General features: G+C 39.3%; 1 protein-coding gene across 16 annotated transcripts; it reads right to left on the bottom strand.

Moving 5' to 3' along the window:
• Positions 1–1,197: 1,197 nt before the first annotated feature.
• LOC137488333 (V-set and immunoglobulin domain-containing protein 10-like 2) lies at positions 1,198–27,123 on the bottom strand. 16 transcript variants are annotated; one of them, XM_073929614.1, is made up of 6 exons: positions 26,927–27,096; positions 7,565–7,647; positions 7,328–7,451; positions 5,521–5,660; positions 5,290–5,370; positions 1,198–2,376 (listed from the first exon to the last, which is right to left on the bottom strand). In XM_073929614.1, the coding sequence occupies exons 4-6, from the start codon at positions 5,603–5,605 to the stop codon at positions 1,970–1,972; spliced, it is 573 nt and encodes a 190-aa protein (XP_073785715.1). In that variant the 5' UTR covers positions 5,606–5,660; positions 7,328–7,451; positions 7,565–7,647; positions 26,927–27,096; the 3' UTR covers positions 1,198–1,969. The 16 variants fall into 16 exon arrangements, 11 of the variants coding, with proteins under 11 accessions (XP_073785715.1, XP_073785713.1, XP_073785712.1 ...); XR_012393838.1 differs by lacking the exons at positions 7,328–7,451; positions 7,565–7,647; positions 26,927–27,096 and adding exons at positions 4,415–4,496; positions 10,278–10,400; XR_012393835.1 differs by lacking the exons at positions 7,328–7,451; positions 7,565–7,647; positions 26,927–27,096 and adding exons at positions 4,415–4,496; positions 10,043–10,300.
• Positions 27,124–27,732: the final 609 nt, after the last annotated feature.

The raw sequence follows: 27,732 nt of genomic DNA, 5'->3' as shown, positions 1-27,732 counted from the left end.
AACAGTCAATTTATAACAAAAAAAAAAGTTTTTACGCTCAATTGAAGTGGTTTTGGACCACTTCCAATCTTCTATTGTCCACTTTTGGTGAGCCTGTGCAAACTGTGGCCTCAGTTTCCTGTTCTTAGCTTACAGGAGTGGCACCCAGTGTTGTCTTTTGCGGCTGTAGCCCATCTGCCTCAAGGTTGGACGTGTAGTGCGTTCAGAGATGCTCTTCTGGATACCTCGGTTGTAACTTTGCCTTTCTCGCAGCTCGAACCTGTCCTCATAGTTTGGCCATTCTTCTCTGACCTCTGGCATCAACAAGGCATTTGCGCCCACAGAACTAAGTTAATGCACATTTTGAAGTATTGTATGAGTAACGAGAGACGTAAACACCACATTTTAAATAACAGTCAATTTTTAACAAATTTTTTTTTTTTTACGCTCAATTGAAGTGGTTTTGGACCACTTCCAATCTTCTATTGTCCAATTTTGGTGAGCCTGTGTGAACTGTAGCCTCGGTTTCCTGTTCTTAGCTTACAGAAGTGGCACCCGGTGTTGTTTTTTTTGCTGCTGTAGCCCATCTGCCTCAAGGTTGGACATGTTGTGCATTCAGAGATGCTCTTCTGGATACCTCGGTTGCAACGAGTGGTTTGAGTTACTGTTGCCTTTTTATCAACTCAAACCTGTCCTCGAAATCTGGCCATTCTCCTCTGACTTCTAGCATCAACAAGGCACATTTTGAAGTACTAAATGAGAAACGAGGGATGTAAACAGCAAATTTTGAATAACAGTCAATTTGTAACAAAAAAAAAAAAGTTTTTACGCTCAATTGAAGAGGTTTTGGACCACTTCCAATCTTCTATTGTCCAATTTAGGTGAGCCTGTGCTCTCACTGTGTATTCTCAATTGAAGTGGTTTTGGACTTGTGCAAAAAAAGGTTAATGCAAATAATGGGAGATGGAACACCATTTCTATTTATAACTGACCTAGCAAATATAACACCGTTGTGACTAATCAGATGTCTCCATTATGCTTGTCTTGTTTACAGTTGGTTAGTAGGTTACCAATACAACAGTCTTAATGGGAACTCTTATTTGGAGATTTTTTCCTTTCTTTGCGAACTTTTAAAAAAATTCACGTCATGTTAGGATAAAAACCTGGCTAGTGTGATTACAGAATATGATCTATAATTAAAAAGAAGTAAACAGATCACACAATGAACATCAGTTTATTTGTATTTATAACTCATTTCATATCTTAAAGGGTAAACAAGTTACTCTAGGGATGTTACCTCTAAACGTAAATGAATTGCAGTGAATTTACCTTCACATAAATACTGTTTCACCAACATCGACCACACCACACTTTGAGGCAGTCTTTGTTGTGGGGATGTAGGGATGAAAAGGGATGGTAAGGAAGAGGGGGATGAAGAGGAATAAAAGTAACGCAATTATAAACAAGCAGATTCATTGATTTGGCAATCAACGCTGATGCCCAGAGACTCAGAGTGGGGGTAGCATCTCTGTAATGTTTTGGTAGGGTGATTAGGACTCCCCCAATTCAACCAAGGAGGGGAGAGAAGGTTATAAGGAAGGATGGAGAGTGGGTTTGAGAGAATGAGATGAACAGTGCTAGAGGGCTGATCTTCCTTAAATAAGTTTAAGCAGTAGATCAGGGGTCACCAATGTCGGTCCTGGAGGGCTAGTGTCCCTGCAGGGTTTAGCTCCAACTTGCCTCAACACACCTGCCTGGATGTTTCAAGTATACCTAGCAAGACCTTGATTACTTTGATCAGGTGTGTTTGATTAGGGTAGGAGCTAAAATCTGCAATACAAGTTTGGTGACCCCTGCAGTAGATGATTGGATAAGGAGGCAAAGTGAGGCATGGTCTCGCTCCTGGACTTCGGTTAACAAGTTAACTTCATAAACTTCTCAATACAGTTATCACTTTAAAAATATGTATTCTAGTTAGTCGACCTGTCCTTTAGTCACTGTCCGGTGGTGGAGATCCCGACCCCCTGGATCTCTCCTCTTCATCCTGCAGGTGCAGCTGGGTGTAGTAAAACCTAACCTTAGGCGGTTCATCCATGTCGTATAGGGCCTGGCAAGTGTATACCCCCTCAGCCTCTTCTGAAACCCCTTCAATCACAAGAGTGGTTGTGTTGGTGAGCAAGGAAATCTCTCCAAGGGTGCTGGCTAAGGACAGGAGTTTCGACCCCTGGCCGTAGTTGTATGCCAAAGGCTCATTTCTCTCTGTGCCAGGCCGGGAGAACACCCAGATGAACAGTGTGGGAACATCAGATCCACAATAAAGGTGGACAGTGCCGTTTACTGTCGCTTCTTCCTGTTGTCTGATGTACTCAATTTCATCCGGGTCAGGGATGTCTAGACCTAAGATTACACAAATACAAACTAGTTGTGAATTTGTTAGTAAGGTTCCAGGAATCATATATTCAAGTATAGCTATTTTAAAGTTGGGCAGTTGTAGCGTAATGGTTTAAAAGTCACACTTGTAACTCAAAGGTTGTAAGTTTGATTTTCAGTACCAGCAGGATTAATTGGTGGTGGGATTAAATGAACAAATGGATAGCAAGGAACCAACACCTCCTTAGGCACTGTTCAATGTTCTTCGGTTCCCTACTCGCTAAGATGAGTTAGTTTGTGAGCAAATATTCTGAAAGCCAATTATTGGGCACTTTCATCCAGTGAAGCAATCAATAATATTACAATATAAAGCACTCATGCCAAAATGAACATTCTGTTATTAATTAATCACCGCCATGTTGTGTCATTCCCTGAGATCTTTGTTCATCTTTAAAATTCCAATTCAGATATTTCAGATGAAATTAATTGAGCTCTTTTCCTAGTTCTGGGTTGCAGCTGGAAGAGCATCCGCTGTGCAAAACATATGCTGAAAAAGTTGGAGGTTCATCCCACTGTGGTGACACCTGATAAATAAAGAGGCTAAGAACAAATAGGGTTTGAATGAATGAATGAAAAATTGAGCTCTTTGACTCTCCATAGTCAGTGATGGTCCCAGTACAATTAAAATCATGGAACCATTCATTCATCATTTTCAGCTCATTCTTTTTATTTATCTGGGGTCACCACAGCGGAATGAACTGCCAACTTATCTGGCACTTGTTTTATGCAGCGGATGCCTTTCCAACTGCAACCCATCACTGGGAAACACTCATACACTCTCATTTGCACATATACACTACAGACAATTTTAGATTAACCAATTCACCTGTACTGCACGTCTTTGGACTGTGGGGGAAACCGAAGCACCCGGAGAAAACCCACGCAAGCGCGGGAAGAACATGCAAACTTAACAAATAAATGCCAACTGACCCAGCCGTGGCTCGAACCAGCGACCTTCTTGCTGTGAGGCGACAGCATTACCTACTATGCCACCGCAACGCCTATCACGAAACCAATTCTTGTAAAATACAACTTTCTTCACCTTTGTCTTCTTTTGCAACAGGTCAGAGTGGATGTTTACTAAGGACAATACCACTGAAAGCACCATATTTCCCATAGTAAATGCAACAAAATATGATGTGGAAGACAAAAGGACAAAGTCGCCAATCTGATTTTACCAAGTAGGACATGTTCCTGGATTTACATCATGTTGATCCTGGAACAACCTTTCAATCAGCCAATCAGAATTAAGGGATATGTTTACCGTTTATGTTAAGTTTGGGCTTACAGTTAGGTTCACTTCTAGATGATTGTTATTCAACTACACTCAAAAAACATTTTTTTTTTGTACTTGTTAACTACTTAATTAAACACAATTGTTGAAATTTCATTAGGACAATTACATTTTTTATGTTCAATCCACATAAATTTGTTAAAAATGTTAAGTTAAATTAATCAATTAGATTTTTTTACAGTGTATCATTCCCCTCTTTTTTTTGGGAGTAATTTACAGTTATGGTTAATTTTAGGGGCAGGGAATAGGTATGAATTATTTTCGAACAAAAATAATGTTCCAGGATAGACATAGATGTTAATCCAGAATTGCATCATACTTGGTAAAATCATAATGTGCGGACAAAGATTACAGTTTTTTTTTATTGGCACACAAAAGTGTTCTTGGAGTTTTGTAAAAATTACAGTTGAACTACTAAAGTCGCATGGAATGTTTTGACAAGAGTTTGAATCCTATTCTGAACTTTTTGGGACCCTTGTTGTCTATGAAGGGTCAGAGAGCTCTCTGATTTCATCTAATTATCTTAATTTGTGTTCCAAAGATGAACAATGCGAATTGGACAACATAGGCTAATTCTGAAAACTTATCCCTATATACATTTCTGGAGATTGTTGTAGCCAGAAGTACATATGGCTGAATTTCGTCTTTAAGGTGAACGCTATGGGGCGGTATGACACCGTTCCTTTTCGCGCTTACCAGCTGACCGCTTACCGTATGCACAGCTTTCCCGCTGTTACCAGTTTGTCCAGTTAGCTCGCCATTTACATTGGCAGACTTGAGAAGCAGAGAGGAGCTGACGACGACGATGGGGTTCAAGTCCGGTGAAGAACGGTTCCAGAAAGCGGGTTAGACAAAAACAGAAGCCAAAAAATAAAATAAACAAGTAAATCACAGAGTGAGAATGTTGTAAAATCTAAAAACATGGTTATAAAGGCGAGAGCTTTTCTTTTTCTGGATTGCTTTTTAAAATTGTTGATTGAATTTAGGGAAGTGGGTGGGCGGGTCAATCGGTTCTTTTGATAACCGTTTTGGTTGGATTTAGGGAAAGAGGAGGGGGTGGGTCAGTCAATCAGTCAGTCAGTCAACAGCAGCCTCTAGTGGATTTATGCGAGAACAGCAGGTGCGGATGGCACTCGCGAGAGAAATTTGACATCTCAAAATGCGTACACAGTGGCTTCTGGTGGATTCGCGAAAACAAAAACCGCAAAGAAAACGTAGCTCCTGGGACATATTTGGCGCTCTCCAGAAATGTATATAGAGGTACGTTTTCAGAATGAGCCTAGGTTGGGATTGGAATGACATGAGGGTGAGTAATAACCAAATGTAAATTTTTAAGTAAACCAACCCTTGAATGAAATCCAAACTAAATCTGTTGTGGATCTGTTTGGTTTTATCACAAAACAGCATTCTCCCTTTGCAAATATGACTGTTTTAATAACTCTAAAGCGTACACACAACTGCCAGTACATCACATCTCCACTTATGTCTCCTCTTCCAACATGAACTCTCTGCCCTCTCGCTTTATATCGAGAACATTCTTGACAACCTTCTGTCCAGAAACATAAAACAGACATTATGCTCCTTACCTTGTACAAAAACCAAGAGGAAGCAACTGAGCAGGAGGAAGAATCGCGCGATCCCCATGGTGCCACAAACTTCAGGAAATGCTGAAAGCAGACATACAGACAACAGGCATTTGGACAGCTTCTCTCATGTCCGATCTAAACCAGAACCTTCCAATGGAGAGCCTGCTGGGACTTAGATAACCGACAGAGTACTCCATCTCAGTTACTTTAAATAATTTATTAGTGCCTTACATTGGCCTGGTGTGCCTCGTATGGTTTCTTTCATTCTCTGAAGAGAGAGAGAGGTATAGTGTGTCTGGAGGTGGCACTGCATCATTCATTATTGAGCAGGCCCATGGACAGGACTTTCTGAAATCCCATCTGACTGTTACCTGCACAAATAAGAATATGTTCAGGGAATTCAGGAAGAAGAGCAAGCGTTATATACTTTGAAAACAATCAGTTCTGTTCTCATTATTAGAAGTGTGCAGAGGTGGGTAGTTACGAATTACATTTACTTTGTTACATTTACTTTAGTAAAATTGTTGGTAACGTGTACTTTTTGAGTACATATAAAATTTATACTTTTACTGTTACTCGAATAAATTAAAGGGTCACGAAACACCAAAACACATTTTTTTGAGCTGTTGACAGTCGTATATGTGTCCCACACTGCTAAAAACACTATTAGGACACCTATATTACACTAAAAAGTGTAAATTGGTTGTTTTTGCGTTATTTCAAGCAAATTCGTACTTCCAGTTTGAAACGAATTTTTGAAGCTGCGTCACGGCCATGATATAATAGCGCTGTATTCCACGTGCAGACTGGGCGTCTGTGTCAGAGTGAGTCTTATTACGTCTTACAGTGTGATGCATTAATGCATGAGTAAGGCTTGGTTCAAACCAATCAGCGCGCTCTATTGTGCAACTTCATTAATATTCATTACTGTGTTTACACGACATAGACGCCACGTTGTGTTGGCAAAACAAGCGTGAAGTGTTGCTTTTATAGTTTGCTGCCGTTAAGTTTTGTTTTCATTTTCTCTCTGTGAGAGCTCAGACTCACGTGTGGATTAACAGTGTACGCGACGCGCGACAACAATAACTTACGTGTCTAAGGAGTATTATTGTTTACCTGAGAGCTGTTCTCATCTGCAAACGCTGAGATCGGATTCGCTTGTAGTCTCCTCTAAATAAAGACGCGGCTCTAGTTGCTGGTGATTGTCCTGTCTTTACAGATTTGGTAAGTGAGCGACCAGTGCTCTTTGTTTATTCAGTTTGTTCGTATCGAACTAAGTTAAATATTGCACCGAGTGCAAACATGTTAGGATCACAACCAAACTTTAACCTCGTGTAGGGTTTTTAACCGCATTTTGTGCCTGGAATAACACACGCGGCTTTCTGACGATACCTGCCATGTGCATCTAAGTTTCCGGGAAATGCGGAAGGTTTTTTTCTCTCATTCGCCGTGCGGTATCAAACATTGCATGAAAAATACACGCTTAGAGCAGATCCTCGAATCAAATATCTCGTTTGTCGCGAGGGGCATGAATGAATTCCCTGAATGAAAGAGCCAAACTGCAGTTAAAGTCCACCATTTAATAATTTGGCAAATAATTCGACTACAGATGTCCATGTAGGTTAAACACCATCACTTTCTTCTGTGTGTGAGTGTTTTGACTGGAACTCGCGCGTGCCCAAATAGACACTCCCACACCCTCCCACTTTAGTTCCTCCGACACTCCCCCCTAAACAGAGCTGGACACGCCCACTTTTCTGACTTTTTCCAAAGTAGAGGTGTGAAAACACCCTGCTGAAACGAGGGGGTTTCATGGCCCTTTAAGAGATAAATCTTTACTCTTACTACGCTACATTTGGCGGCGTTCCTCCATTACTGTCAAATGATAATAAATAGGATTCATATAACTTGTTTGCAAATATCGCGAGGTGCCACAGTGGAGAGATTGTGTCGCTAAAGGTTTCCCGCTGTCAGTTAGAGTGCGAACGATGGAACGATGGCTGAAGTCGAGGAAGACATGTTTATACAGCAGTCACACCATGGCCTTCTGCGGTTCTGAGGTCTGTGTAGTGAGTTCATCGGATCAGGTCACCCGCAGCCTCAAGTTCAGTCTATGTTTTTACTCCAACATTTTGTTGTCACCAACACACAGTGGACATCCGCTGTGTAAAAAAAAACATATGCTGGATAAGTTGGCAATTTATTCCGCTGTGGCGACCCCAGATTAAAAAAGGGACTCGAAACGAAAATGAATGAATGAAATGTAATCCCTTACTTTACTTTTATCTAAGTTCCATTTAACAGCCATCTTCGTTTTGAAGAATCCCCCCTTCCACCCCTACTCCTCCTCCTCCTTTCCTTGATGGGTAGATGTCAAATATCAATTAAAAAGGACTTCTGTAAACGATTTTTGATGTTTTTAAACCAATGTTAGATGTCAATTTGATGTTTTTTTTTGCTGTGTTAGTTACATTTACATTTTTACATTTACATTTAGTCATTTAGCAGACGCTTTTATCCAAAGCGACTTACAAATGAGGACAAGGAAGCAATTTACACAACTAAGAGCAACAATGAATAAGTGCTGTAGGCAAGTTTCAGGTCTGTAAAGTCTAAGAAGGAAAGTATTAGTAGTATTAGTATTTTTTTTTTTTTTTTTTGGGTACAGTTAGTGTGATATTCAGAGAGGCAATTGCAGATTAGGAAGTGAAGTGGAGACTAAAAAGTTGAGTTTTTAGTCGTTTCTTGAAAATAGCGAGTGACTCTGCTGTTCTGATGCAGTTAGGGAGTTCCTTCCACCAACTGGGCAGATTGAGGGTGAGCGTTCGCGTAAGTGATTTCTTCCCTCTTTGGAATGGAACCACGAGGCGACGTTCATTCACAGAACGCAAGTTTCTGGAAGGCATATAGATCTGCAGAAGTGAGAGCAGATAAGAAGGAGCAAGGCCTGAAGTCACTTTGTAGGCAAACATCAGAGCTTTGAATTTGATGCGAGCAGCAACTGGCAGCCAGTGCAAACGGACTAGCAGCGGAGTGACATGTGCTCGTTTAGGTTAATTGAAGACCACTTGTGCTGCTGCGTTCTGGAGCAGTTGAAGAGGCTTGATAGAGTTAGCTGGAAGCCCAGCTAGTAGAGAGTTGCAGTAATCCAGTTTGGAGAGAACAAGAGCTTGAACAAGGAGTTGAGCTGCATGTTCAGATAAGAAGGGTCGGATCTTTCTGATGTTATAGAGTGCGAATCTGCACGATCGAGCAGTTCTAGAAATGTGGTCAGAGAAGTTTAGTTGGTCATCAATCGTTACTCCAAGGCTTTTCACCATTTTGGATGCAGTAATGGTTGCCCCATCCATCTGGATTGAAAAGTTATGGTGTAGAGTCGGGTTGGCAGAAACTACAAGCAGAAACTACAAGCAGTAATAACAGTTTACTTGCATTGTAAAAAAACAAAATCAAATTTACATGTTTTATTTTGGAATTGAAGCTTTCAGATCAATAAAACTTACCTTCTATTCTAATACTTTTTGTTTCATTAATTTGGTGGTCAATTTGGCTTCAATGTGTGGATTTCAAATGAACATCAAAGTTTTGACATCAAATTGATTTGCAATTTTGACAAGTTTTCAGTTTCATGTAGTTTTGACATCAAAGTGCACCTCTGAGAGACAGACATACAAACAGGCAATGTGGATAGTGTGGGATTATTTCTATGCGTTGCTCAGCCATTTCGATAACCCCAGAAGCCATTATGGTTTTCATTCTCTTTTTGGAAAGTTTGTGATCCATATCTTTTCTAAATATATCCAACTCTTCCTGAAGAAGTGCAGCACCAAGCCTCTGTTAATTAGAGTGTTGGTGTAACGACGGAAGGCCTGTAGGTTTAAAAAAATACTGGAGGAAAGAGAATTTCCCACAGGCAAGGACAACATTTATACTTTAAGGAAGTAAACAAGTTAGTTAATTCAGTGATTGAAGACTTCTTTTGAAAGACGTCGAGAAGGTTTGGAAGAGTTAAGAATTGAATGGTTATACTTTATTTGCTGGTGCTCAACAACATTTTGTTGACTTTGCAACTATTGTAAACTTACTTTCATTTGAGTACACGACTATTTGAATAAGTGCGTTTACGTGACAAAGATAACAGCAAACTACAGTTTCAGACAATTTGACATTAGTTTTCTTTTTAGATAAATAAAGGCAATTGTAATGAAAATGAAGTCAATAAGCAATAAAAGTGTGCTGTCTGTAGTTGGAAATAGCCTCAATGTATCAAAACGTTTTAGCAGATATTAAGAAAACGAGTCTACTTAAACCATAATATTCTAACAGTCAGCTAATAATAGAGGTTGGTAGACGTCATGTAGTTATAATAAAATAGTTATAATAGTTATATCACAAGTCATAAAAATGACATCAACTGCCTTTAAGTCACTTTCATTATGCAAAAGATGGTTTTGATAACTTACAAAAGCTGGGTTTGTTAACTGAGAATCTGCATCAGTGGTGTTTTGTCACTGACAACCCACAAGAGTTGAATTATATAATATGATATGAGCAATATCATTCGTAGCAGTGTGCTATAGCCTTATATCAGCACTGGTGGGAGGCATGTGTTGCGCCCCACCAGTGCTGATATACAGCCATAGCTGCTATGAGTGTGATATTGCGTTTATACAATAGTTTGACGGGACAATTTTGTACATAAAAAAGAAAATCAAACACAGAGAGTCTAAAACCCTTTTGTATTAGGAACTACCTTCTTCTGCTATTCATTTACATCTGCAGCTGACGTCAGAACAGCAGAAGCCGTTACTAATTCACCAACGTCACTTTAGAGCTAGTATTTGAATGATCCTCTATAGCGTAATGAGAAGCGGTGCTTCTGGTGTGTGACCCTCTTAAGGTGATGACAAAACAGCTAATTTTCCTCACATTTAAGATATATGGCTGAATGTGACATGAAATGCCATCCATCTACACAGATTTCTCACCAGACTGCTGTTGTGTTTGCAATAAGGAGGGACAAGGCTAAATCCAGCTTCTTATTTACAGCTTCTAATTAACTCTATCTGGTCCACCTTAAAAACCACGAGGCTTCCGTTTTTCAGCTTTTTATTCGCGCTCAAGAAAACACACTAAGCAAGTGCTTATTATGCGGTTCTGGCGCCATCTTGTGGATAGACAACGTCAACTGTCTTTGGCCGCCGACGAGGTCTCAGAAATATTTTAAAATAGGTACTATTTTTACAAATAAACTGCATAGTTGCAATTTAAACAACTACATTCTTGACTAAAAAAGCCTTAAAAGTACATTTTGTTGTGTAACAACAGTAATATTTGTCAAACTGTAGCCTGCTTGTTGCTTGCTGTATGTGGTCGGAGTAATACACAGAGGTGAATGGTGAAGAGGCCTTTGTGTGATGTTACTAGCAAAATATTGCACAGTCAGCCAATCAGATTCAAGAACCAGACAGAACTGTTGTATAAAATGATATATATAATTCTCGATTATAAATCAGTCATTATGCCATGCGCTATAGGCGAATTGGTTAGCTAAATTGGCCATAGTGTAGTGAGTGAGTGAGTGTGTGTGTGTGTGAATGTGAGAGTGCATGGGTGTTTCCCAGTACTGGGTTACAGCTGGAAGGGCATCCGCTCAATAAAACATATGCCAGGATAGTTGGCGCTTTATTCCGCTGTGGTGAACCCTGATAAATAAGGAACTAAGCCAAAGGAAAATTAATGAATGAATTACGCCATGTTTCTCACTGACATGCCGCCAACTCTTCTAATGAAAATTTCAAGTTTCAAACTCAAAATAACGACATGGTGGTGTTCATGTACATCTGACGCATTAATATAATTTGTCCAATATGACTTGAATGCTCTGTTATATCACTGTTTGCTTTTATATGGAGAAAGAAACCATGGAGGGTCTGGCTGCTAAGTTCCACATAGGAAAAAAAAGTAATGCAAGTCGGGATTAATGTAAAGAAAATATGTTGAACTTTTTGCAACTTATAATTGTTTGCTAGGTATATATAGTTTTGTCAGAAATCAAATCTTTCCAAGTTCACATAAAAAAGGCAAAAGCAACCCCTGCCATTTTATTACAGCAGATGCTGCAGCGCACGACGACAATGATGAAAGGTAGATAAAAGGCAAAGATTCCAAAGCGGAGTTGATTTGTGATGAGTAGGATGAGTGGGCCTGCTTCAGATGGGCGTACTAGCCGACCAAATTCCTTACCGGTGAAACACATCCCTTATTAAAGCAGTCTGAGACTGCGGAGGCCAGACACATCTGCTCCGGCAGACCTACAGCCCTAGGAGGGAAGGAGAAAGAGAGGGAGGGAAGCTGGAAAATATGAGCAGTAAAAAAAATTTTTTGGGGGTGTGTTTTTTTTCGTTGAGAGGGGGGAATGGCATTGAGTGAAGATGGAATTGGAGAGATTGGAGTGGAAGGTATTACAAGTCTAGGAGTCTTATCTGGGGCCTGTTTGGGTAAAAGCTTTCAGGTGTGGTGCCCTTTCAACACAGATCCGGCTGTGCCTGGCAGGGGGGTTGGCAGCACTTTAGAGTGAGGGCAAGGTTGCTATAACAAACTCAGGTTTTTTGTAACTGCTGTCCTGTTGGAGAAGAAATTAATTATATGTTACGTCCTTTTAGATGTTAATATTAAACTAAGGGTATTTGACATAACATATAACTACACTAAACTACATATAATAGTTAAGTGTGTTTGTGACAAATAGATGCAAAAAGAAACTACTGAAAACCAAATATTCATTCATTCATTTTTTTGTCGGCTTAGTCCCTTTATTAATCCGGGGTCACCACAGCGGAATGAACCGCCAACTCATCCAGCAAGTTTTTACACAGCGGATGCCCTTCCAGCCGCAACCCATCTCTGGGAAACATCCACACACACATTCACACACACACTCGTACACTACGGACAATTTAGCCTACCCAATTCACCTGTACCGCATGTCTTTGGACTGTGGGGAAACCAGAGCACCCGGAGGAAACCCACGCGAAGGCAGGGAGAACATGCAAATTCCAAACAGAAACGCCAACTGAGCCGAGGTTCGAACCAGCGACCTTCTTGCTGTGAGGCGACAGCACTACCTACTGCGCCACTGCCTCGGACCGTAAACCAAATATTACTGCAATTATTTACTGCCCATATTTCCAGGGAAACCAGTGAAAATATATTGTACAGTGAAAGAAAAACATTTACAATGAATAAATAATAAATTACCTGTGGGAGAATTAGAGGTGCTTAAATCAAGGAAATAAATATAACAAAACCCGCTAGCTGTATTAAACAAACTAAACTTGAAAAGAAAAAAAGAAACATCTTCAACGTACCAAACGTCTTAACTAAACTACTCCAAGTAAAAAACAAAACATACACAAACCAGCACACTTTCCTGAACCTAATGAACTACTACAAAAATGAATCTCTGTGTTTTATACAGTATGTATATCACGCGACTTACTCCTACACCCTCTCTGAGGTATCACTCAAACAGGTATCAGTTAACTGGACAGTAAGTTCACAAGCAAACACATTTGCGATTTCAAATCTCTAAAGACTTTAGACAAGAGCATTAAACACAAGCTAGCCCTCTTGTTAAAACTTCTTAATAGCTGAATGGTACAGTGAAGGTAACACTGGAAAAAAAAAAGTGTAATAGTTTTACCTGTTGGGCGGCACAGTGGACCAGTAGGTAGCGCTGTCGCCTCACAGCAAGAAGTTCACGGGTTTGAGGCCCAACTGGGTGAGTTGGCCTTTCTATGTGGAGTTTGCATGTTCTCCCCATGTTTGCGTAGGCTTCTTCCAGGTGCTCTGGTTTCCCCCAAACGTCCAAACATGCGCTATAGATGAATTCGGTAAGCTAAGTTGTACGTAGTGTATGTGTGTATGTCCTGGCCCTCCAGGTTGGGGGTTGAGCATTGGGCCCACCTCGTAAAAATTAGAAGTCAAGCTGTGGTCACACTGATCTTTTCATCCCATAGACTTCCATTCACACGCACGCAAATGAGAATCCGGTCAGACCGGAAACGCAGGGTCATTAAGTTTCGCAGGTTGCTGCGGTGCAAAGTTCAAGCTTGGTGAACTGACCTGCAAAATCGCATCACTTGACTGCGCGAGACCAATCGAGGATCAAAACATGACCTCTCTGGACAGAAATGTAAAACATGGAGCAATCGCTCGCTTTTTTAATGCCTAATAATCTTGTTTAATCCCGCCCCTTTTCGCAGCTCTGTACGACAGAATTTCGCACCTACAAACATTGACCGCAGCTTTACAAAAAACCATGGTTCGGCTTTATATCAACTTCGACATAAACGGCAGTGGGAGTAAGTTTTATTTATTCTTTTTTTTAATGCTTTTGAGTTGCATTATGGGACCTTGACCGTTTCTGCAAGAATGTTTGATGTTAAAAAGTTTGTAAAAAAGCTTTTATTGACTTAAGAGTTTAAAATAATAAATTGCTTGGGCTGTTAACAAACCTGGTAATAAACTGCCAGCACATTTTCAGTCATTTTATGGACATAATTATATATATATATATATATATATATATATATATATATATATATATATATATATATATATATATATATATATGAATCCTGATAATCATTTTAGTTTATAAAGATGCAATTCAGTCTGACCGGTTGACTCAAATGGTGAAAAAATCATGAAGTAGTGTCTCAATTGCATCTGAAATCCCATATAGTGGATTCTACATGTGGTTTAAAACTTAACATTAAAAAAAGCATGAAGTGTACACAATCTCAGACCATTAAAAAGAGTGTCCTCAATGAATGTGTATCACTGGTATTTACCTAGATATTAAGTTACCTCAAATTATCATTTTTAAAAACATCATATAACATAGTATGTTTCTTTAAATAAAGCAGAGTCACGGATGTTTGCAGTGCCTTGATGGAATGCATTAAAAGATAAAGACTGCAAAACAGATAGCACAATCTCTGCCATTGATTTCCTTTTCAGTGATCACATGACCATATAATGATTTCAACGTCTGGCCTCGGCTGAAACGATTGCAGAAAATGATTGCATCAGGATCTGTGTTTACACGGACTCAAGAAAGCCATATCAGGATCAGATGGTGTTTGCGCTGTAATTGGTGAGTGTGTGCAGATACTCTGTGTGTCATTAATTTATGAAGCTCTAAGCTCTGTGTGTAGTTAGCATGCAGCGCTGCACAGTTTCCTTCTGTGTTTTTAAATATGTAACCTGGCATTTTACCCTCTAGCTAAGAGCAAATACCCCCTACCCACATAATTATGCGTTCCCCCTTCTTTCTTGTTTTCCATATTATGTACAGGTAAAGTTGGACCATATATTCACACATATGCACACTATTTTCTTCAAGAAAATATCTCTTATTACAGAGTAAAGAGAGGTCAGGTTATGGGCATGGGAACCAACAATGTTGCTAAAAAGAGAGATGCCTATATTGCATCCTTTAAGGGCACAATGATTTCGATTTAGACCCAATCCCAATTCTACCTCTTACCCCTTGTTTTGCAAGTTCACGTGAATGGGTGGGGTTGTCCCAATTCTCTTTAGCTTGAAGGCATAGGGTAGCAGTCCCATAACATACTTTCACATCTGACACTCCAGGGCTCGCAAAATCTAGTAGCCCAATGTCACAGGCTATTGTTTTTTCAGTCTAGCTACCACAGTCTACACCATGTCTGGTTCCGCTCATAGATAGCCTGCTGGGCATGGTTTAAATAGATTTTGGTACCCCGACTGAAAAAACAATAGCCCAGGGATGTTGGGCTAACAGATTTTCCGAGCCTTGCATTAGAATACCCTGGCAGAAAAGTCTAGTGGCAGGGAAATCCCTTTTACAGTGTCTGGTATAATGTTAATGTTGTTTTTGTGTGTTTACACAGATGAATATGGCCACAGTGTAAATGCAAAGTACAGTTACGAGCTTATTGGCAAATTGTATCATTATGATAACATGATATTGTTGCCTTCGGTAATTTCCTGAAGATAAACTCCAAAAAACAAAACGCAACTGAAATAACTACTATCTCATATGAAGCAAGAGATTGCAATGATATTTGGGAACGTGTGCTGGTGTTGTAGCGATGTCCCATTTCTCAGGGGTAAATTTTGAAGCCATTCCCCTTCACACTCTCAAGGGCCAAGGGGTAGGGGTACAAAAATAGAATTGAGATTGGGGCTTACTTGCATAGGTACAACTTGCTTGCCTCCATTACTGACCTCCCTAAACTTCCCTTCTACCCAATGCAGCTCTTCTGGTTCCTCTTGCTCTGCTCTGAAAGGCCCATTAACAAGAATGCTGAAGAATACAGCCTCTAATGTAAGCTTCTAATACACCTGTTTTTGACTACAGACCCTAGACCAGGGGTGTCAGACTCGATTCCTGGAAAGGTGCAGCCCTGCACAGTTTAGTTCCAACCATGCTTCATCACACTTACCTGTAGGTTTTGAACATGACTGAAAGACTCAATTAGTTTAATCCGGTGTGTTTAATTGGGGTTGGAACTAAACTGTACAGAGCTGTGGCCCTCCGGGAACGGAGTTTGACACCTGTGCTCTAAACTAAAAAAGAAGGGCTTGAAAAGTTGGGCTTTATCAGGGATTTGAGCTCTGGATGTCTTGAAATATTTTATTTGTTCTTGTCTTTTTTTTTTCTCATCGCATTTTTTCTCCACATTTCATCTTGGCTCCTCTATTCTAGTTTTGTCATATCTCATAAAGCATGCTAGCAGCCTGCCAAAAAATTATAGCATTGTTTTAAATGCCTCCTGAGGCCACAGGAGTGAGCTTTACAATTTAATTATCTGGTTTTTAGATTGAGCCATTCCATCAGGGTCATCATAGTATCCCCTCTGGTTCTACTCACCCTCCAGCTCTTCGTGCTAAGACTGCAAACTTTGGTGGCACAGTTTGTACTAGCTGGCCTCCGTTACATGATCATATACCTACAGCAGATGCTGGAACCCATTCTTGTCTTTTTTTGTTGTTGTTTCATGTCTTTTCCAGTTCTTTTTTCTACTCCGCCTTATTCCATTTTGTCTCCTTTCCCTTTTTACTTATCTCTTCTCAATCTCATCCCACCTACAGTATTTATCAGTATCACTTCTCAACTGTTTCATCTCTTTTTTCATCATTTTTGTCCACTTGTACCTTCATCTGTTTTTGTCACCTCTTCTTCTCTCATCTGCTCTCCTTTGGTCTTCCACCTTCTATAATATGTAATGCATAAGTTCTCAGTTTCATTTATTTTCTCCACTTGTTTCTCATCTCCTATATATTCTTCTCATCTTAGCTTGCTTCTTCTAGTCTTGTATTGTCTTGTCTCATCTCCCACTGCCTCTTACATCATCAAACCTGGACACCTTTGTTTTGTTTTTCTCATAATATTGCAAGACCTCCTGTTACTTTTTTTGATTATGTCTTTTCTCCTCCTCATTTCTATCTCATTTTATTTATTCTTACATTAGCCCCTTTCACACATGCCGACCTTTCCGGAAAATTACCAGAACTTTTCTGGAAAGGTGTGTATGTGTGAACAGGCCCTTTTTGAAAATACTGGTAAGTTCGTTCTGGCTATTTTCCGGAAAGAGAAGTTGTAACATTACCGGTTATCTGCCGGAATGCTGCACTGTGTGAATGCAGAAGGAAGATTGCCGGAAAGAGCATGTGCACGTCTAGAACGTGCTCACGTAAAACGTCTGCTTAAGCCAATCACAACATTCAGATGCATTTACGTCCACGCGGTTTATGAGAATAAAAGCCTTTGAATATTTTTCCAGACACATTTAGCTGCTAGAAGTTAGTCAGAAAACATTTATATGTTCATCTTAATGCCGTGTAAATAATTATCGATACGAGGCTTATGATGAGCCGTTATTTGTTTACCTTCAAGCTTTGCGTGTGCCCGTGAAACAGCCCGTGAGCACCAGCACACACATATCAAGTACATCTCCACATGCGAAAGTGTTTCTCTATGTTTTCCTCGAAGTTGTTCACAATACTGATTCATTCACAGAGTTGGTGATGTAGTCAGATGTATACAAATAGAAGCGCAGCCGTTTAGAGGTAACTTCTGGTTAATGATGTCAGAATTTACTGGTATTTTGGAATGGATGTGTGAATGCTCTTTTCCGGAAAAATTCCGTAACGCCCTCGCCTATGTGAACAGCACTTTTTTGAATTTACCAGTAAAGTCGTTCCGGAAATTTTCCATATATTTACCGGTATCACTGTGTGAAAGGGGCTATTGTCTACTCGTATCCTTATTCTTCTGCTTTCATCTCATAGTGTCTCCTCTCTTTTCATATTCTTTCCCATTGTCTCTTTTTGTGTACTTGCAGTTGTTATCTTTGCAATGGTTCTGTCGTCTCTGTCCTGTGTTTGAGGTTAGGGATAGATGACAGACATACAGGCATGATCAGAAAGAAAAGGAAGCTTGACAGCAAAAGTGAACAACATTGCAAAGACAGCCCATGGGAGGCAGGGAAATAGTAGAGCACATTTTCATAACTTTCAACCACAGAAGGATTACAGTGGAGTCTGATGCCCGATGGGACATTCCGGCAGCATCAGATTTATCCAGACTAACTTCAGGGAGGGTGGCGGACAAGCTGTTTTTTTTTTCATTTCCGATTCAGTCATTACTGTAACTGCTGACAGCTTTGTGTTTTCTTCTTACTGTACACACAAACCACATTTTCCCAGGATCCACAGTTGCAGAACACTACGTAACTTCTTTGGCTGCGACACCCAGGGCACTACAGTAATGGCTTCTCACAGGCCCACTCCGGCTCCTAATGATGGAGAGGGGCTTGTGGCCTGTCAACAAAGTGTGTCAGGCTCTGAATGGATGAGCTTAACTGCTTCTCAAAGTGCCGTGGATGTATTTGTGGCTCTGCCAAGCAGCGGACACACTAGAGTGAGTTTTACAGCCCAGCTGACCTGCCACCGAGGGAGCGAGAGACCCATGACATAGTGAGACTGAACCAGTGTGTGAACCGCAAAACCCCGGAGACGGTTTGCTTGTGTTTCGGTGGAGCAGCTCTGAAGCAGAACGCAGGTTGAAGTCAGGGATCGTGTATATAAGAGAAGGGGGCGGTCCAGCTGACCTGGAAAGAGCCAGATGGGGAAAAAGCACCACAGAGGCCTTCTGCAAACAACATGTGGAAAGGCTTTGGCCTCTAATGTAGCGTGGAGCGTTTATGTACTGCATGCAGACCGATCTACTGTCCATCAGAGAGAAGAAGCTTTGCCGCTCGCAGCTACGCCTGTAGTCGAGTGGCCGCGACGACCTCATCTTCTGCTTCCTGCTTCCTCTTAATCTTGCCGACCCCCAGTCGGCGAAAAAGACTCCCTCAGGGCCGTTGCCTCAGCAGCTCCGCTTCAGCTGTTCAGTGTGCGGAAGTGCTTACCCACAATCCTCCCTGAGCAGGTGGCCCTTAACAGACCTCTTTGTTTTCCTCTGTCTTGCCAAAAGAAGCTAAAGGCAGAGAGAACGAGAAGCTTGTGAAAATTAATTTCTTTTTTCCCCCGCTTTGGTTTCACATCTTGGCGCTCTGCTCTTGGCTCATGCTGGCCCAAATGTATATGAAGCATTCACAGGCTCCAAAATAGGATTTCCTGCAGTTGTGTGATGTCATATTACTCAGGGTCCAAGGAAAAACGAGAAGCCCAATTTGCGCTCTGTGGTGAAACACAAAGAGGGTCCGTGGGGACTAAGTTGGGTATAAATGTTTTGCAAGCGTGGCCGTTTGCTTAATCTTCGATACACTCCACACACTTTTCTCACATTCTCAGCGACCCCTTTGTGATCCCACAAGACATGTGGAGTTTTACAATTCCTCCTTCGGTCAGTAGGAAAATGTGGTATCTTTGGGCAAATGACTTCCTGAACTCTCTGATGTCTATCTCGTATCTCCTCAGCTCAGTGGCTCTATTTTGCTCCCAGAGCTGCTTGTTTCGGTCTCAGAGCCAGTGAGCAATTATGTGCAATTAGCCTTTACAATCCAGTGTTGCTTCTGATGATCTCATGGATAAATGCCATTGGGATAAAGAGAGGAGATTAGGCTTCACATTGAAATCTGAAGGATAGCCGGACGGAACAGCCTTCAAAGAGATCAGGCTGGTCCTGTACACTCAACACCTGCCTAGATAACTGATGAAGGACACCATAAGGAGACATCAAGGACAATGCTGAGAACGACTGGAACAGAACTGCATTCCTACAAAAACACACACACAAATTCTTCAAGGAACATTCCAAGATAAGTTTACTCAAACATTTTACGTCTCTCATCATTTAGTCACCCTTTTACTTGTTTCATACCGTATTGAGTAATACCAAATTTTGAAGAACGTTGGAAACCTGCAACCACTGACTCCCATAGTAGTAAAGGTTTCTAACATTTTTCTATTCTTCTTTTTTGTGTCTAACATTCATTTATTTTCTCTCTGATTAATCAGCGGAGTGATAGACAGCCGCAACCCAGTGATAGACAGCGGTAACCCAGCAATGGGAAACACCCACACATTCTTATTCACATACACACACACGCATACTCATACACTACTGCCAAACTAGCTTATTCAATTCACCTATACCGCATGTCTTTGGACTGGAACAAGTGATCTTGCTGTGAGGTGACAGTCCTAACCACTGACCCACCGTGCCATGCATTTTGGATATGCGCATAAAAAAACGGTTGATGGAAACGGCAAGATGCACATAAATTTTGAAAATGCTCTTAAAGATCAACTAAGTAGGATAAACTTTTTATCCAATAAGAAAAGATGAACATACTGTGATGTAAACACTTTTACCGAACAAATTCCAGTATGCGCATTAAAAAAGGTCATGTGATTTTGTAATGAGAGATCATGTGATGATAAAAATGTGTGCGAATAGACAAACCAGCATGCTGACCACATTGTAAAGCATCCAAAATGTTGTTTTGTATTCTAAAATGTCTTAACGATTTCGGCATTACAGTTATTATATTATAAATGACCACCAGAATCAAGAACATCTTTGCTCCGTGTCTCATGCCTTTTTTACGCTTTGACATGTTGGATGGAAGCACTGCTTTAATTGCATGTCTTTTAAGCGATATTACAGTTTTTGCGCATAAAGTTAACTTGTATTTTTGGATGGAAACATAACTAATGTGATTACAATGATGTCTATTGCACAAGTTTACAAATATGTAGGTTATCAAGCTAATCAAGGTCTTAGCAGGTGAGTTGAGGCAAGTTGGAGCTAAACTCTGCAAGGCACAGGACCCCTTAGGAACGAGATTGGTGACCCCTGATGTAGGTACTGAATATATGATGGCAAAACTAATTTGCACCTCATTTGCTTATAATTTAGTATATTAAGAAATGAATCACTTCTTCAAAATTATAAACAATGCAACAATTTAGCAAATGTTATGTACAACAGAATCATTATTTATTAATTGGGTATTTTTCTCAAATTTTCAAATTAAAAATATCTAAATGTAAAGGTTTATTTTACAGAGCGTAAACAAAAATGTTTCTATTATTAACGTCTCAATTACATGAACATAAGCATTCGCTATCTTATTTCTGAGGTAAGGGGCTGCATGGTGGCTCAGTGGTTGCACTGTCACCTCACTGCAAGAATGTCGCTGGTTAGAGTCCCAGCTAGGCCAGTTGACATTTCTATGTGGAGTTTGCATGTTCTGCCCAGGTTTATGTGGGTTTCCTCTGAGTGCTTTGGTTTCCCCCACGGTCCAAAGACATGGAGTATAAGTGAATTAGGTAAACAAAAATGACCATAGTATGTGTATGCAGGTGTCCCAGTACCGACTTGCAACCGGAAGGGCATTCATTCATTCATTCATTTTTAACCGCTTTTCCGGGGCTGGGTCGCGGGGGCAGCAGTCTTAGAAGAGAACCCCAGACTTCCCTCTGCACAGACAATTCCTCCAGCTCCTCTGGGGGATCCCGAGCCAACCAAGAGACATAGTCGCTCCAGTGTGTCCAATGTCTTTACCGAGGCCTCCTCCCGTTGGGACATGCCTGGAACACCTCTCTTTTCTCTTCCGAAAAAAGATGCCCGAGCCACCTCAGCTGACTTCTCTTGATGTGGAGAAGCAGCGGCTCTACTCTGAGTGGTGGTGGAGGTCCTCACCCTATCTATAAGGGTGCCCCCTGCCACCCTGCGAAAGAAACTCATTTCGGCTGCCTGTATCTGAGATCTTATCCTTTCGGTCATGCCCCAAAGGCTCATGACCATAGGTGAGAGAAGAAACGTAGACTGACCGGTAAATCTAACCTTTCGGCTCAGTTCCATACTGCCAGAGCACCCTCCACAGAATGCCACAAGGGACATGGTCGAATGCCTTCTCAAAGTCCACATAGCACATGTGGACTGGTTGGGCATACTCCCATGAATCCTCAAGCACCCTGGTAAGGGTATAGAGCTGGTCCTGTGTACCATGGAATGGGTGAAAAACGCATTGTTCCTCCTGAATCCTAGGTTTAACTTCCTGAATCCTAGGTTCTACTGGGGGACTCAATGCCAATGTAGGTAATGACAGTGATACCTGGAAAAGAATTCACTGTTTAAAACATATGCCGGAATAGTTGGCGGTTTATTCCACTGTGGCGACCCCTGATAAATAACAAGCTGAGGGAAAATGAATGAATGATGAATGATTTCTGCTGTAAATTACACCATTATATCATAAAACTTCCTTCTAAGATTACTCCTGCTCTTAAAAATATTACAATACTTCATAAAATGTGCCATTTTTGTTAAGAATTCTGAAGGTTTCTTTACTGGAGCTTCGCAATGTTTTCCGAGGTACTGTCTTATGAGTACTGGGATTTTTACATCAGCTTCTCAGACTGCAAACACACACAACAACAAACACCAGAACTGCCCTTGAAAGCCACCATCACAACATTTTCTCTCTCAATAGAAACCAGACCACATCGCTAACCATGACACTGTGTTTGAAATGTACAAGGATAATATGCTTTCTTAACACTTAGACGAGCAAACAAACATTGGTGCGCAAACAAACAGACGAGTAAACAAATTACTCTCAGGAATTCCACAGCCACAAAGAGAGGAAAAAAAAGATGTCTTATTTTCTCTTTCTCTCGCACATGCTTTCACTCTTTCCATCTGTCCGCAGCTAAAGGTACTCGTTTGCAGACCTGCTGCTTTATGCAGTTTTTTTGTGGGAGTCAAAGACATTATAGCATTACATTTTCTGAAAAACAAACTTGAACCCTGTTGTGCCTTCTCCATCTGGAAACGGTAGAGGGCTTGTCTGAAAGATAAAAACGATATGAATCGCTTCTGGCAACGCAAACAGACAATCTGGGATCAATTACGGGGACAGCGTTCTGAAAGTAAAAATGGAGGAGGGGAACCAAGAACTGCAGTTTCGTCCAGACACAAACACACACACTGACTACTAATGCTATCTGTGATCTCAAGTTTAAATACGGTGTCTATAGAGTTGGTTTTTCTATGAGTATTCGCAATTAATGAGGGAGTTTCAGAAACAGACAGAACAGGCCAGCTGTATTAGTTTGCGGGATCACTCGTGCTGTAATTACAAACACAAATATGTGTCCGTTAAGTTGCAGATGTTGTGCAAATGAAAATCATTAATGCTTCATTCAAACAGTCACATTCGTGCCTAATATCTGGAAAAGCGCACACGCTGATTTAACTTACATGGAGCCACAAACTGTGAAACATCTGCCGGGCAGCCCAGGAGGAGCAGTGCATTGTGGGAGCAGCGGCGCTTAATGAAAGGAATATGAATAGCACAAAGTAAAAACAGAGAGAAAACAGGAGGGAATCGGAGGAGAGGAAGAAGAAAGGAGGAAGAGAGAGAGTGAGACAAAAGAAAGTAATGCAGGCCAGATTGTAAGGCACTCTCGCTCCAGATGAGGCATAGTATTTTTGCAAGCAAGAAACCTGGAATCACAGTGACTTAATTTATCATAACAAAGATTCCATTACAAAGCATAACTTTATTTAAAGTGATAGTTCATCCAAAAATGAAAATTCTGTTAGCATTTACCGACCCTCTACTTGTCCCAAATCTGTTTGAGTTTTATTCTTCTGTTGAACACAAAAAAAGATCTGTTAAAACAAGCTGTAGTGTTTTAATATAGTACTTTGTGTTTCTACTATGCATGTCAATGGCTACATCAGTTTTCTTCAGAATAGATTCAACTTTACTGTCATTACACATGTGCAAGTACAAGGCAACAAAATGCAGTAAAAGAAATTGTCAGGAATGCACAAACCAATATCCAAAAGCTCCTGTCAGGTGTACGATGTAAAGGCTTTACTGTTCTGCACGAACAGACCCAAAATTAGCAGGAAAAATACGGCAAAACTACAGAAAATGGAGAGACGCTGAGCGTTGCGATGTTTACACACCGCCATCTTGGTCATATGTGATCTACTTTCCAGACATCTTGTTTGTGTTCAACAGAAGAAATGGTAACACTTTATTTTGATGGTCCAATTGAGTATTAATGTCTGCTTAATATCTGTTGATACTGCTCCTTTAACAGAAATTTAACTTACTATAAGAAACTATGCAAGTACATGTCAACTTACATTAACCCTAACCCCGATCTAACAGACTACTTATAATCTAATGAGAATTACTAGGCATGTGAAAGCAATGCAACTTAAATTTAACAAACGGACCATCAAAATTAAGTGTGATGAAGAAATAAATCGATAAATTTGTGAGTGTGAGTAAAATTACTATTCATTTTTGGATAAACTAACCTTTTAAGTGTGCTAATTGTAAGTTTTCAGTCTTCTTTTTATGTGCTGCTCAGAAATATACGTATTGTGTAGCATTTAAAATCCTTTTTCAACATACAGCAGTTTTACATTCTTCTCTATAAACTAAAAAATATGTGGAGCAACTAAGTTGAAGTTGAATTATTAGCCCCGTTTATTTTTTTCCCTCAAATTCTGTTTAATGGAGGGAAGTTTTTTTTTTTCAACACATTTCTCAACATAATAGTTTTAATAACTCCTCTATGATGACAGTAAATAATATTTGACTAGATTTTTTTCAAGAAACTTCTATACAGCTTAAAAGGACATTTAAAGGCTTAACTAGGTTAACTAGTCAGGTTAGGGTAATTAGGCAAGTTATTGTATATTGATGGTTTGTTCTGTAGACAATCAAACAAAAACATATAGCTTAAGGGGGCTAATAATATTGACCTTAAAATGGTGGTTAAAAAATTCAAAAATGCTTATATTTTATCCGAAATGAAACAAAAAAGACGTTCTCCAGATTTCTCTCCATATTATCAGACATACTGTGAAAGTTTCCTTGCTCTGTTAAGCATAATTTGGGAAATATTAAAAAAATAAATAAACAAAAATCAAAGAGGGTGGGAGATGGGGGCTAATAATTCTGACTTCAACTGTATATATGGGACATTCTACCAACAAATGTGGCAACAATTCAATGATAGAGCGCATCCTTGATCACTTTCAGCTTCTCCTCCATCAAATAATGCACATAATTTATGTTAAATTTATTGCAAATGTGACAGGACTGGGGACAATTGTAAAATAGCATTTATTTATAGAATTTGTAGAATAATTGATGTGAATGATAACAACTTAAACTTGCTATTTCTGAAGTTTTTTTTCTAAATAACAGTTTTTAGCATAACAAAACTATTAAAGCTGTAGGTTCAATTGGCTAAGGACAAGGACAATGGCAGGGTTTGTAAATTTGTAAAGTGTTTTTAGTAATAACATTTCAAAAGAAAACCTGAGAATGAAATGAATGACCATCAGTCCATTTAAAAAAAAATGTTAGGATGTATTTATGTTTTTATTTTAGGGACAGATAATGTGCGTTTCTGGTAGAATGTCCCCTTTTTATCTAAATAGGAATATAGGAGTTAACTTAAGCTGCAAAAAAATATTGAGATAGTAAATAATAAGATTAATTGAAAGTTAATTTCCAGTATAAAATGTAAAGAAGCTTATTGACAACATACTGCAAAATGTATAGGCCTACTTTTATATGCTAACTATGCTATAAGTATTTAAAAAGTAAACTACCAGGAGGCATATAACTATTGTACTGTAATATAGTTACTGTTCAAAGGAAAAAGTTGTATATTTCCTATTACTGTTGAAACAGTACACTATAGGCTACTAATACTTTAATATTTGAATATAAAACATTAGAATAAAAGTCATTATAAAAATGTGCTAAGGCGCTACCATTTAGCATTAGCAACCTCAAATGTGCACTATTTATCCATAGTGTACATTCCTACACATTTACGTTTTCACCACATTCTGTCTTTGTTGTTAAATGTGTTCTTGTCATGTTTATTGCTCTCGTTATGTAGTTAATTAGATAGTGAGTTAACTTTATTTATCCCCTAAGGGAAATTTCATTTGCAGCATAAACTCACAGAGATTTCTGACATTTTACATTTGGCATTTATATAGATAAACAATCATTTTAAAAACCTAAAGCACTGGTACCCATCCTCTAAATGAATATCCAGTTTAATGGCTATCAACTGAGAGAGGTGGAATTTAAAAACTCAATTGCTTGAAGTATTAATGATAATTTTTCCTATTTCTCACACATCTGAGAACAAAATATCGCTGACCTGATGGTAACAATTGAAAGGTGTCTAATAAAGGATGTCTCTCATCATCAACAAGCATGGTAGCTTAATACACTTTCTTTGTATATACTATCAATGCTGTTTAGTTTTATTCCCCACAACTTCCTGGCTGTTGTTACCATCTTCCCCAGTGACCTCTTCTGGGCCTCAGCATTTTCATACCAATTGATTACAAAAAAATGTTGCAATACTTTCAATAAAAACACTATAAAATATGATCAACAATGTGTTGTCAACATTTAAAGACAATAGTTTCTTTGAGAAGTACGTTCTCTATTGAAGCCTTTTCCTTATACACTTAGTCCATACATCCTGCTTAAGTTGTTTGTCCAACAACACACACAATTATTTATAATTTGTTACTAACTGAATTTGCTCCCCAATAATAAATGTGGGATGTTTTTTGCTTTGTGCTCTCTCTCTAAAATCAATAACCATCTCATTAGTTTTAGGAATACTTAGGAGAAGGTTTGATTAAATATTATGTATATATAAATATCATAAACATCATTATAAACATCATTATTGTTGCCATAAATGAACATATTTTGTCGCTGTTTGTGCAGCTTGATGTGTCAGAAATGACATTTTCCTCATCTGTATACTAAAAGGATGAACTAAAGGGTAATTATGGAATTTAAATATTTATTAAAAGCATTCATAACATGTGGAGCTTCCATGTTTTACAGTAGTTTATATTGCTTGATTGAATAATTAGAAATGTGCAGTATTTCATGAAATAAACATCGCTACCACATGCTAGAATGTTACGAAGTTCCATAACAAAATGTAAGTTAATCAGGAAAGCGATAAACTGTTCAGATGTCTGTTTACTGGAGTAAGCCATGGCTTTCCTTCAGACTTCAACTACAACCACCAGTTTCAACATACATACCTGAAAGTTTCTAGAGAGATTAAAGTTCATGATTAGCATCTTCAGGTATTTAATTCGTTTATGTACTGTACTAACAGTTGTTGACTGCGGAATAGTAGCCCTACAGCAACCGGTTGGATGTTTTTGTAGCTCACGATAGTTTCTGCTCTGATACTCGCGCCATTTTAGACAAGACTCTATCGCCATCTTGTGGCTATGCATGTATTCTGCGTTACAAATAGGGCCTTGTTAATGTCTTAGTCGAGTGTATAAGATGTTGGAGAAAGTCTGATATATTTAAAATACTTTTTAGATATAAACAGATATGCAGATATATTATAAGTGGATATAATAAATTAAATATTTTATAAACCTCTTATGCATTTACAATAGAAGTAATTCACTGTGTTGCATGACAAGCCTAAGATTAACTTAATAGAGTTGTTTGGAGGATATTACTAATACTGTTACTAATTACTAAATATTATTGATAACATATTTTAATATATTAATATATAATGAATAATTTAATTATTTTAATTATATTTAGAACATAACATGAATAATATATTACTGCAAATAATAATATCTTACTATAAAGTAATAAATTCTGTAATCGCTTTTGACAGTCTTGAATTAAATTCTAATGTAATATTCATTAACAAACCACCAGGTTCAGAAAGTGTGTTTTAATTTTAGTAAACACACTTGCGGCACACTTGCAGGTAGCAGAACATCTCCCACCTCCCATAACAGGGGCTGCTGGGAGATTCATGAATTATTTAGTGCCTCATTAGCCCTGCAAAATCTCGCATTAGCCCAATTAA

Source organism: Danio rerio, chromosome 18, assembly GCF_049306965.1.
Source record: "Danio rerio strain Tuebingen ecotype United States chromosome 18, GRCz12tu, whole genome shotgun sequence".
NCBI classification, from domain to species: Eukaryota; Metazoa; Chordata; class Actinopteri; order Cypriniformes; family Danionidae; genus Danio; species Danio rerio.
Note: the sequence above shows the minus strand (reverse complement) of the source record. Positions and strands in the feature narration are given on the sequence as shown.

Excerpts from the sequence above, each read along its gene's own strand:
- LOC137488333 (XM_073929612.1), bottom strand. The coding sequence starts at position 5,605 with ATGATGCAGTGCCACCTCCAGACACACTATACCTCTCTCTCTCTTCAG. Across the intron at positions 5,371-5,520 it reads ACGAGGCACACCAGGCCAAT|CATTTCCTGAAGTTTGTGGC; the intron begins GTAAGGCACTAA and ends GTCTGCTTTCAG. Across the intron at positions 2,377-5,289 it reads CCTCTTGGTTTTTGTACAAG|GTCTAGACATCCCTGACCCG; the intron begins GTAAGGAGCATA and ends GTGTAATCTTAG.